We start from the raw sequence: 13,342 nt of genomic DNA, 5'->3' as shown, positions 1-13,342 counted from the left end.
TGTATTGTTAGAGCTTGCACTCAGCCACAGGATTACACCTGCCTGCTCGGGAGAAATAACTCAGCAACACAAACACAGCATTTTTCCCTTTTAGCAGCTCCCAATCCCCCCCAGCCTAGGGCATTTAAAAAGGGGAATTCAGGTTAGATTAAGTTATTCCCTATGCACAGATAGGTGGGGGACCCGATCGGTGGGGGTCCCAGCGGTAGCACCCCCACCAATCTGTGGATAGGGGATAACTTAGTCTAACTGGAATACCCCTTTAAATCAGCCGTAGACGGAGGCCAGTGATTGGTGCATGCAGCAAGTAAACAGCTGAAAGGATCGGAGCACGGGTGTTAGAAACATTTAGTGGCTTCAGGCACTTTTATAAATACATAATTCACACGTCGGTGAGATATACCGGACTGGCATCATTGGTTGCTATGACGCCGTGCGCTTTGTGCCGCCGCTGCTGTACAGTATACAGTATCATACGAGTGTATTACTGTACTGAGGCGACAGCACGAAGCGCACAGCGTCATAGCAACCAATGACGCTGTGTCTCCTGCACTAAGCAGGATGCCGGTCCGGTATCTCACGGCCCGTGTTCCACGGACGTGTGAATTCAGCCTAACAGACAACCCCTTTAAAGGAGTTCTCAGTGTTTTTATATTGACGTCTTATCTTTCAGATAGATCATGAATATCAGTGGGGGTCCAACTCCAGTGACTCTGCAGTAGCTCTGTCCATTGTGTAGTTGACAATGCTGGTTACTGCAGCACTGCTCCCATTCCCTTCAGTTCAGTGAATGATGCTGTAAAGTTCCATGGCCTATTTCCAACGCCACAGCTACTACAGAACAACCGATGTGCGGGTGCGCCAGGGGTCGAACCACCAATCATGTGGTATTGATGACATAACTTAAGCATAAACCATCAATATAAGAATCACAGAGAACCCCTTTAAAGAAGTTGTCTTGCCTCCTCACTTTTGCGCTTCGGGGCAGGACTTTCAGCCCTCTAGGGGGTAAGGTCTGCAAGTATTACTGGCAGCACAGGCACTGTAATCCTGCCCCTTGCCTGTGCATGCACGCTCCTGAGGCTGCTAATGATTCAGTAGCAGCCTTGGTCTGCTCAGCCGATCGATAGCAGCCTCGGAGGAGATACAAGGTGGCCAGAGAGATGAGCATCTGCTAGAGGAGAAACGAGGTGGCCACGGATGGGAGCTACTGTTCATGAGCGCAGGTCGATGCTCGCTCATTCCCATAATCCAGCCACCAGAAAGGCTGGTGTTGTATGTGTTTATTACGCTTGCGTGGCCACCATTGCTGCATTGCATCGGTGGCTGCAACCCCTAGAGACAAGCATGGTATGAAGCCAAATTCAAAACGCCAAGGACTGGAGCCATTACTGAAAAATAAAGCTAATTAGTAAATTACTTTGTTGTGTTTTTCACATAATGAGGTGAGACAAGCCCTTTAAGTCTCTGGAAACTTAAAGCAGATTTTGTGAGTTCCACTCATTTGAATGGGGCAGAAAGCACATGGATTTCTTCAAGCCCCATTAAGGCCTCATGCGCACAACCGTTCTGTTTTTTTGCGGTCTGCAAACCGCGGATCCGCAAAAAATGGAAGCTGCCAGTGTGCCTTCCGCAATTTGCGGAACGGAACAGGCGGCCCATTGTAGAAATGCCTATTCTTGTCCGCAAGAATAGGACAGGTTATATTTTTTTTGCGGGGCTACAGATGCGGACAGCACACGGAGTGCTGTCCGCATCTTTTGCGGCCCCATTGAAGAGAATGGGTCTGCATCCAAGTCGCAAAAACTGTGGCTCGGATGCAGACCAAAATAACGGGCGTGTGCATGAGCCTAAGGTGAATGGAGCGGATTTTCATTCACAGAATCTGCTGCATCTGAAGGCACCCTGATGGCAGCAGATATGACAGGCATACACAAGACAACACATGCAACACACGTACAGCAAGACAGTCACCATCATTGGAGATCGCGGAGATCTGACTCAGAGTCTTCTCTTTCAGCTGACAGAACTTTATTCTTACGAGCAGCAGAGCAGAAATCAGACAGCAGGATGTACACAGAGGCCGAATACAGACAGAAGGATGTACACAGAGGCCGAATACAGACAGAAGGATGTACACAGAGGCCGAATACAGACAGAAGGATGTACACAGAGGCCGAATACAGACAGCAGGATGTACACAGAGGCCGAATACAGACAGCAGGATGTACAGAGGCCGAATACAGACAGCAGGATGTACAGAGGCCGAATACAGACAGCAGGATGTACACAGAGGCCGAATACAGACAGCAGGATGTACACAGGGGCCAAATACAGACAGCAGGATGTACACAGGGGCCGAATACAGACAGCAGGATGTACACAGAGGCCGAATACAGACAGCAGGATGTACACAGAGGCCGAATACAGACAGAAGGATGTACACAGGGGCCGAATACAGACAGAAGGATGTACACAGAGGCCGAATACAGACAGAAGGATGTACACAGAGGCCGAATACAGACAGCAGGATGTACACAGAGGCCGAATACAGACAGAAGGATGTACACAGAGGCCGAATACAGACAGCAGGATGTACACAGAGGCCGAATACAGACAGCAGGATGTACAGAGGCCGAATACAGACAGCAGGATGTACAGAGGCCGAATACAGACAGCAGGATGTACACAGAGGCCGAATACAGACAGCAGGATGTACACAGAGGCCGAATACAGACAGCAGGATGTACACAGAGGCCGAATACAGACAGCAGGATGTACACAGAGGCCGAATACAGACAGCAGGATGTACACAGGGGCCGAATACAGACAGCAGGATGTACACAGAGGCCGAATACAGACAGCAGGATGTACACAGAGGCCAAATACAGACAGCAGGATGTACACAGGGGCCGAATACAGACAGCAGGATGTACACAGAGGCCGAATACAGACAGAAGGATGTGTACAGAGGCTGAATACAGACAGCAGGATGTACTGAGGCCGAATACAGACAGCAGGATGTACAGAGGCCGAATACAGACAGCAGGATGTACACAGGGGCCTAATACAGACAGAAGGATGTACACAGAGGCCGAATACAGACAGCAGGATGTACACAGAGGCCGAATACAGACAGAAGGATGTGTACAGAGGCCGAATACAGACAGCGGGATGTACACAGAGGCCTAATACAGACAGCAGGATGTACACAGGGGCCGAATACAGACAGCAGGATGTACACAGGGGCCGAATACAGACAGCAGGATGTACACAGGGGCCGAATACAGACAGAAGGATGTACACAGAGGCCGAATACAGACAGCAGGATGTACACAGAGGCCGAATACAGACAGCAGGATGTACACAGGGGCCGAATACAGACAGCAGGATGTACACAGGGGCCGAATACAGACAGCAGGATGTACACAGAGGCCGAATACAGACAGCAGGATGTACACAGAGGCCGAATACAGACAGAAGGATGTACACAGAGGCCGAATACAGACAGCAGGATGTACACAGGGGCCTAATACAGACAGAAGGATGTACACAGAGGCCGAATACAGACAGAAGGATGTACACAGAGGCCGAATACAGACAGAAGGATGTACACAGGGGCCGAATACAGACAGAAGGATGTACACAGGGGCCGAATACAGACAGCAGGATGTACACAGAGGCCGAATACAGACAGCAGGATGTACACAGAGGCCGAATACAGACAGAAGGATGTGTACAGAGGCCGAATACAGACAGAAGGATGCGCACAGAGGCCGAATACAGACAGAAGGATGCACACAGCGGCCGAATACGGACAGCAGGATGCACACAGAGGCCGATTGCAGCGTGCGCAGGGTACAGTCTCAGGGCCCTTTAAGGTGTTGCAACTCACGTACCAGGTTAGGAATGCCATAGTGGTGTAATGTCTCTGTTTGATAATGGCAATAGTGTCAACGGTGTCTCCTACCTTGGTACGGCTGGACTCCTGGATCCTGGCTCACTTGCAATAAATGAGTGTGTTGCTAGTAGGAGTAATTGAGGAACTTGGTAGTAATGAATAAGGTCCAGACTTGGAATATAATTCAAACTGGTCTTTACTGGATGCAGCATTAATCCACACGAGATACAGCAAATAGTCTTTGGTCCCAGCAGGTATGGGCAATGTATGGTAGGAATCTGTCTTCTGCTTCTATCATGTGCCTGGAGAATATGGCAGGAATTACTATCTTCTGCTTTGTATGGGACTGACTAGCTGAGGAGGAATTTGGCTTCTCCTGGTCTCTGGACGGTACTCACAGCTCACAGGGTATGGTTCTTCCTGGAGTTCTGGAGGTGGCTGCTTGCTTTCTACCAGCTGAGGCTGAAGGCTAAAGCTGGGAATGATGATCTTTGGTCTCAGCCGAGACAAGATTCTGGCTTGGATCCCTATATCTGGGAGCTCCTACCAGCACAGCCTTCCCCTAGCAGGGGTGGCTGGCACACTAACTCTAGCTTCTTTTCCTCCCCATGAGGCAGGATGTGGGAACATTCCACACCTCCTCAAAGAGGGGGGAGCTAAACTGGAATGTACTATTCCAGTCTAGAAAAGCTAAACTGTCTAAGTTCCTCGTAACACATTGCTGCCACCTGCTGGTGTACATGGCAATTACAGCAAAATACATGTAAGGCAGGGGCAAGTCAGGTCTCCGGTTCCCAGTGACAGCCGAGGAACCCAAGGAGAAGACATAAGCAAAAGACCAAGACCAATTTATAAAAATGAATTTTAGCCCAAGAGGTTGCTCTAGACTGCGCAAGTCTTTGATAACTAAGGAAACAGATGCTCGGAGATGTGCATGCGCAACCAAGATCAGTTAGTAGTCTTGCCAGATGTAAAAGGAACTACACATACAGTCGTGGCCAAAAGTTTTGAGAATGACACAAATATTTGTTTTCACAAAGTTTGCTGCTAAACTGCTTTTAGATCTTTGTTTCAGTTGTTTCTGTGATGTAGTAATATAATTACACGCACTTCATACGTTTCAAAGGCTTTTATCGACAATTACATGACATTTATGCAAAGATTCAGTATTTGCAGTGTTGGCCCTTCTTTTTCAGGACCTCTGCAATTCGACTGGGCATGCTCTCAATCAGCTTCTGGGCCAATTCCTGACTGATAGCAACCCATTCTTTCATAATCACTTCTGGGAGTTTGTCAGAATTAGTGGGTTTTTGTTTGTCCACCCGCCTCTTGAGGATTGACCACAAGTTCTCAATGGGATTAAGATCTGGGGAGTTTCCAGGCCATGGACCCAAAATGTCCACGTTTTGGTCCCCGAGCCACTTAGTTATCACTTTTGCCTTATGGCACGGTGCTCCATCGTGCTGAAAAATGCATTGTTTTTCACCAAACTGTTGTTGGATTGTTGGAAGAAGTTGCTGTTGGAGGGTGTTTTGGTACCATTCTTTATTTCATGGCTGTGTTTTTGGACAAAATTGTGAGTGAGCCCACTCCCTTGGATGAGAAGCAACCCGACATATGAATGGTCTCAGGATGCTTTACTGTTGGCATGACACAGGACTGATGGTAGCGCTCACCTTTTCTTCTCCGGACAAGCCTTTTTCCTGATGCCCCAAACAATCGGAAAGAGGCTTCATCAGAGAATATGCCTTTGCCCCAGTCCTCAGCAGTCCATTCACCATATTTTCTGCAGAAGATCAATCTGTCCCTGATGTTTGTTTTGGAGAGAAGTGGCTTATTTGCTGCCCTTCTTGACACCAGGCCATCTTCCAAAAGTCTTTGCCTCACTGTGCGTGCAGATGCGCTCACACCTGCCTGCTGCCATTCCTGAGCAAGCTCTGCACTGGTGGCACTCCGATCCCGCAGCTGAATCCTCTTTAGGAGACGATCCTGGCGCTTGCTGGACTTTCTTGGACGCCCTGAAGCCTTCTTAGCAAGAATTGAACCTCTTTCCTTGATATTCTTTGTAGAATGTGTTCTGCTTGGCGGGTGCCTTAAATTACTTCACCACGGAATCTGTGCAACAGGTCTGGTCTGTTCTTTCAGCAATTTGAATTAGAGCAATTTCGTCTTATAGGTTCTATGTGGATTTAGGAATTTCCACACTCCATCTGGGGTGCCAAATGTAGAATGTGTTTTGCTTGGCAGGTGCCTTAAATTACTGAAGAACAACTATATCTTAACTCAGTGTTGGATTTATTTACAAATAGGGATATATCTACATTCTAAATACAAATAAGGGAATGGGAGAGGGGATTGGAGGGGGTCAGGATCCTTGAGCTAGCTACACCATTCTCTCTCTCAGTCACACATGCCATGGGCTTTTCTTCTGTACTCAGAACACTCCTCTCCAGCAGGTCTCAGCGAATCACATTCTTGATTGTAGAGTCCAGGAAGACTTGTCTTGTCCCAGAGGTCACCAAGGTCACCATTGCTCTTACTTGTGAGTTAGGTTGGTGCAGGTAATTACACAGGAAGAAAGTTGTATCATATACCCCTGCCCCCATCCCAGCATATATGTCCTTGCTGACACAGGTGTGGGCAGTAAATACCAGCAGGGGGTCGGGCTTTCCCCAGGATGTGACAGTCCTGGCAGATCTTCCTTTCATCAGTGTCCTGCCCCAAGAACCCTTTGATTGTCCTCATTTGCATATCAAGCAGACCCGGGCTGATTCAGTTCAAGATATTAAGGAACATCTTTGCATTAAAGCTGTATCATAGATGTCAATTTTATCAGTTCCAACATTCCCTGGTCTTGTGCCTATTGGCACACACAATCAAAAAAATAACCATAGGAACTTGATATCTGCATTACTCCAGTCCTGCAACCTTTCCAGCATTGTGGCCTTTCTTCGGAAACAGTTTCTTCGTCAACATGGGCAGGCATAGACAGAACAGGAACCCATTCATTCAACAGTCACACACTATTCATTATGGATATTAATAAATAAATAACAAGTCACCAATATCCCTCATGATAATCACAGGAAAATCTACATATCCTACATTGATATCACATGCAGTATATAACATTACACCATGCTAATTGACTTGATCCTGTAACCAGATTGTCATTTCACTACCAACTAGTCTTGCTCGTCAGCTGCCTTATATAGCTGGAATATGGGCAAGCCCACTTTAGCAATATGTGACAGTCTGTGCATTTGCAAAAGTCCAATCAAGCTGAATTCTACTTCTCACAAGATCTCATACAATACAAATATAAAAATAAAAAGATACATGGTAGATGTATATATGTCTAATACAGGTGATTCTAATGTACGTTGTGCTCTATATTGGCCAATAAGCATAAAGTGAAACCTTGGACTGTTAACCATAATGCCATACTCTGCATGGTTTTAAACTATACATGTAAAAATTCAGGCCTCATTCATGATAATCGAGTACACCGTTTGAGTAAATTAACCACCAACCACATGCTACAAATGTCTGGCATACACATTAATAATTTCCAGAAGGCCGAATGATTTTTCTTGTTGGTCATCCCACCTTCTTACCCCTGTATAATAGGTGCTGCAAGAGACCTATTATCTGGCTATTCAAAGGCTCAAAGATGTGCCTGAAGATTGAATAGACATGGCCATATCAGACTACTGACAATTAGTTTTTAGAACTTCAGTATGGCTTATATATTGATAGGAACTTCTGCTTCCTTCATTTTCCACTCACTGATTTAATCCTGCAAGTAAGAGGAAACAAGAAAACAAAAAGAACTCAGCAATATGGTGAATTTATGCAAAACAACCATATGTGTTCTTCTATTGTCCATGGGAGGCCTTCCCCCATGTAGACTTCTAGCTGATGTCTGTGCGCATTTAAATCGGGCACTGTCATCTTGTTTCAAATAATCTTCCACACCTCTCCCAAAATCCCAGTCACTCTTTTTTGTTAAGCAGTGTATAAGATCTATCAATAACTATGTGTAAGATGTAGTCCAATTGCCACCACAATATTGGGCTGCTGGTACTTCTCCAGGGTCCCAAATTTGGATATGTTATTTTGCCTCATTACGGATCCTGGAAATAAAAATCAAGAGCAGTATCATTATTCTTAGCAGTCAATACCTTTCTACACCTACATGTAACCTCACTAATATGCCTAGGTTCAGACCAGACGGTAATCTAAATCCATCCTAGCAGGGGGGTATTTGTAAACCACACAAAAACCAAAACAAAAAACATGGCCTCTTAGTGTGACCTATAATTCTTTCAAACACATTCCCCCATTTGGTACCATACTACACTGGTACCATACTAACTAAAAAATGACCAATCTGGTAAACAACTTTAAAGTTTAGTGCCTACCCAAGCAGTAGGTCTGTATATATAAACATAAATTACAAAATACTTAAAAAAAAAAAAAAAATGTTAATTTAAAAATGTTAACAAGGAAAACAAATGCACAGGTAGAAAAAAAAAATCACATATGAAAAAATTAATTCTGCTGTCCCTTAACACATCGCAGTCAGACAGATACTAACACCATCTCCCAACTCAACTTTTGTTCTGGTGTGTGAACAAAGACATCTTCCTGTGAGGTCCATTGAAAGAGCAAATGCTATTTACACCTAAAACACAAAAGGTCATGGGGGGGGGGGGGCGACAAAAAAATACATTCACATCACAAAGGTACAGTATACATGACTGTTTTAACCAACAAATGCCTGACTGTTATTTAATTGTTTGCAAACAATTACTAATTATTGAGCTCATGATACCACGTGGTGACTATGAAGACCTTTTTAAATTGATCTAACTAATGCTTAACTAAATTTAGTCAGGACCACTCCACCTAAAACCTGTGAACAAAACAAAAACATTAGTCTTTAACCAGCTTGACTAAGCTGCCTTTAGTGGCTCCTGAAAAAGAAACACAAAGACAATTATTACACACAATTATCATTATAGTCAAATTCTTATTCTCTAAGCCTTGTCCTGTTATCTGTACGGCTAGAATATAAGTCCCATATTCTTTCTAAACTAAGCAGGCATTGCTCACAAAGTTTGCCATATTTGTTATGAAAAATGGTAATGCTATTTGGGACCAACTGCATTCCAGCCAAAATAGAAGATTAGCCCAGGGCAGTGGCGTAGCGTGTGTTGTCAGCACCCGGGGCGAACCTAGTATGGCGCCCCCTAACTTTTGTGCATGCGCCTTTTTATAGAATGACGCCCCACAGGCATACCAAGACCAATATTACCACTAATACTATAAAAGAGACATATACCGCAATTTATTGCAGGATCTCATAAAATACAGGGTTCCATATGGCTTTACATACCATACATAATGGACACTGATATCCAGTTTCATCTTGATCTGTTCCCATAAGTCCAGAACACATCTCTACACAGTCCCTGATCCATAGAAAGCCTTGTGCTTAGATTCCTACTGCCAGTTACTGTCATGGCACTGCTGTACTGTGCAACATCCTGATAACAGAAACTCTGATCTGACACTGGATTGGTTTGTAGCAAAACAAGAAGCCGGCCAGAACCTACAAAAAAACAAAAGCATACTTGAAATCTAGTAGACAACATTATAGCTAATGTTCAGTCAATTCTAAATCCAAGTAAATCCACTTACCTCATGGCACTGCTGTACTGTGCAACATCCTGATAACAGATAAACTCTTAACTGCCGCTGAATTTCTTTGTAGTAAAACAAGAAGTAAAACAAGAAGCAGGCCAGAACCTACAAAAAAACAAAAGCATACTTGAAATCTAGTAGACAACATTATAGCTAATGTTCAGTCAATTCTAAATCCAAGTAGATCCACTTACCTCAATTTAAAATCGCCTGCTTTTGATTTTTGCAAATTTTTCAATTACGGTTTCAAACTCTATTTTGAAATCTCGCTCGATTGAAAGCATTGCTAGATTAGTCAATCTTTCCTGGCTCATTGTAGATCTTAGATATGTTTTTATTAATTTCAGTTTGGAGAAACTTCTTTCACAACTGGCAGTTGAAACAGTGATGGTTAAAAATATTCTTAATGCAACAACAAAGTTAGTCAAACTCTCCTGCAGCTTCCACTTGTACACCCATCGAAGCAAATCTAAAGCGATCCAGTTAGTAGGCTGCTCATCAGTGTTGACTTCCTTATACAAGACAATGTGCTTCCGAAGGCGATTTATTTCATTGAACATAGCTGCAGCATTCAACTCTGTGTACTTAGCACATGTGTGCTCAATTTGTTCAATGATAAAATCATCTTTTTCAATATCTAGCAAAGTCTGGATTTGCAGGAAAGCAAATCTCTGGTGAAGCATATTCATCTGTGTTGAGCGTTTTGTGATTTCTGCTTTAAGACGATCAATTGCTTCTAGTTGTTCTCTTCTTGTTTCTTGTATTAAGGTCAAGCCAGCATCACAACTTAGCTCACCAGGCATCTTTTTACGTCTTCCAACTCTTCTCTCTGTAGAAATGTTGTACATTTGACATATCTGCAGAGCTTTCTCAGTTGCCTCTAACACTACACTGTCTCGTTTTTCCTGGCAAAATAAAACCAGTGTTTTCAGCTTTTGCACACATTGATCAAGGGCAAGTCCTTTTTGCTGCAGGTAGAGCTGAGCATCATTCACTTCGTTTAATACTGGACTCCAAAAATGCAAGAATGAAAAAAAAGGATAAGTCATAATGCAAACTAATAGACTTCCTGCATCCCCTTTGGTTTCAAAGTTTTCTCCTGGCCTGTCTCGCAGCATTTCCAAAGCATCTATTATTTTATCAGTGTGTTTAGCAAGTACACATACAGCTTCATGCTTTGAACTCCATCTTGTGTCACATGATCGCTTTAAGTTAATTGGTACATGTTCCTTAAGAACATCCCATCTATGGGTGGAGCTTGAGAAGAAAGTATATAATTTTTCTACAGTACTAAAGAAAGTTATAGACTTTGTTCCAACACCAACTGAATGCACACCGGCAAGATTGAGCGAGTGATTGTTACATGGCACAAACACTGCTTTGGGATTGATATCCAAAATGCGCTTCTGGACTCCACTAATGTGTCCAGCCATAGTTGCTGCGTTGTCGTATCCTTGGCCATAGCAGTGCTCCAGCTTAAGGCCATCTGTCTTTAACTTGTCACAAATGTGTTTTGTAATAATATCTGCTGATTTCCCAGATAACTGAATAAAATCAATGAATGATTCGAGAACGTTGACTTCAGTATCTTCAATGTGAACATATCGAATCACTTGAGACATTTGGTCAGTATGAGAAATATCTGGAGTGCTATCAAACATGATAGCAAAATACTTGGCCTTTGTGATTCTTTGCAAGATGGCTGTTCTAACATGATCACCAAGCAAGCTGATGAACTCATTCTGGCTCTGTGGAGAGAGGTAGGATACAGAGTACCCATGTGCCTGCTGAACTTTGTGAAGGTGCTGATTGGCCACTGGGTCATATTTTGCTAGTAGCTTGAAAGTTTCTAGGAAATTTCCACACTTATCATCACTGCTTATATTTTCAGAGTGACCACGTAAGGGTAAGGATTGTCTTGCTAGATATAGCACACAGTCAAGTATTCTCACTAGGATTGCCCTCCACTTTTCAAATGACCTCTTTTGTACAAGCTGGGCAGCAGCATCAATGGTTTCTTGTTTTTGTAGCCGCATTTCAAATTCTTTCCACATTGTAAATGCACGATGGTGGTAAAAACTACGCTCGTGTTCTAGCAACCTGGGGTTTAGTTTTCTCCATGCTTTAAATCCATTAGACTTTCCAAATGAACTTTTCCCTTTGGCCTTCTGGAAAAGCATACAAGGAAAGCAATATGCAGCACATTTCATAGGTGAAAACACTAACCATGTCCTTAACATAGTCTTGCCATTCTCCAAATTCATGTAGAACCATTCCTTAGAAAATGACCTGCCATCACTATCTTTTGGAAACAATGCATCCTTATTCTGTAGTTCCACTGTTCCTCTCTTGACAAGTTCCGTTTTCAAAGTTTCATCCACAGTATCTGGCCAATAGCCAATATCGGTGAAGACTTTGAGGTCAATTCTTTCTAGTATATTTGGCTGAGCAGAAATATTTGGCTGAGCAGTAGGAGCATCTTCACACAAAGCTGTCTCTTCTGTTTCTAAAGTAACAATAGGAATGTCCACAGGCACTTGTTCCTGTTCGTGAGGCTCTTGTGATGCTACTGGTGATGGTGATCCTAATGTACTTACAGCTGTGTTCACAAGAAACCTGTCAAGGCTTCCAGCTATTTTAGCTTGCTGCTTCTGCTCTATCTTTCTCCTCTTTCTGCCTTGTGCACCTGATTCTTTTTTGTTTGGCATAATAGCTAACAGCAAAGGTGTAGTCTTCTGGCCAAAGAAAAAAAAAAAATTCTAACTAAAATATTTATTTACGGTCACTCATTGGGCCACCATTCATATGACAATATCATGGTTAGACATGTGTGTCCATGCAGTCACTTACCTTGTGTCTTTGTGATGATGTTGAGAAGGTCCTTGTTTCTCCTGGTAGGGTAAAGTTTAAGCTGGGTAAGGATTTTCTCCTTATAGTTGACCGCGTTGGTCTCCAAATGGCAAGAGCTGGAATGACACAGGAAGGCATTTAATAAATTCAGCCACAATCACTATCCACCAAGCATTGGTGTCCATGTATTCGCTTACCTTGTGTCTTTGTGATGACGTTGAGAAGGTCCTTGCTTCTCCTGGTAGGGTACAGTTTAAGCTGGGTAAGGATTTTCTCCTTATAGTTGACCGCGTTGGTCTCCAAATGGCAAGAGCTGGAATGACACAGGAAGGCATTTAATAAATTCAGCCACAATCACTATCCACCAAGCATGGGTGTCCATGCATTCACTTACCTTGTGTCTTTGTGATGATGTTGAGAAGAAGGTCCTTGCTTCTCCTGGTAGGGTACAGTTTAAGCTGGGTAAGGATTTTCTCCTTATAGTTGACCGCGTTTGTCTCGAAATGGCAAGAGCTGGAATGACACAGGAAGGCATCTTACAAATTCAGCCACACTCACTATCCACCAAGCATGGGTGTCCATCCCTACAAAACAAGTGCTAGAAAACAAGCAGCTGCCTGGACCCCATGTAGACTGACCCATGGCAGTCACCGCAGAGCTGCACACAGACTTGACATCCTCCCTCCACAGAAACCAGGAGCCCTAAAAAATAGAACATGTTCTATCTTGTCCGTTTTGAAATGACAGACTGACCCCATATAATTGAATGGATCCAAAGGAATCAGTGAAATAAACGTGACGTCCATTAAAAATGTTCATTTTTAGCCTACTTTCACACTTGCGGCAGTGTGATCCGGTCGGAATGCCGGATCCGCCGCTGAC

General features: G+C 43.7%; 1 protein-coding gene across 1 annotated transcript; it reads right to left on the bottom strand.

Moving 5' to 3' along the window:
- Window positions 1-5,888: 5,888 nt before the first annotated feature.
- On the bottom strand, window positions 5,889-11,025 carry LOC122940116. Its single transcript, XM_044296492.1, has 3 exons — window positions 9,805-11,025; window positions 9,608-9,715; window positions 5,889-9,518 (listed from the first exon to the last, which is right to left on the bottom strand). The coding sequence occupies exon 1, from the start codon at window positions 10,726-10,728 to the stop codon at window positions 9,811-9,813; it is 918 nt and encodes a 305-aa protein (XP_044152427.1). The 5' UTR covers window positions 10,729-11,025; the 3' UTR covers window positions 5,889-9,518; window positions 9,608-9,715; window positions 9,805-9,810.
- Window positions 11,026-13,342: the final 2,317 nt, after the last annotated feature.

The sequence above is a fragment of the Bufo gargarizans genome, chromosome 6 (assembly GCF_014858855.1).
Source record: "Bufo gargarizans isolate SCDJY-AF-19 chromosome 6, ASM1485885v1, whole genome shotgun sequence".
Classification (NCBI taxonomy): Eukaryota; Metazoa; Chordata; class Amphibia; order Anura; family Bufonidae; genus Bufo; species Bufo gargarizans.
Note: the sequence above shows the minus strand (reverse complement) of the source record. Positions and strands in the feature narration are given on the sequence as shown.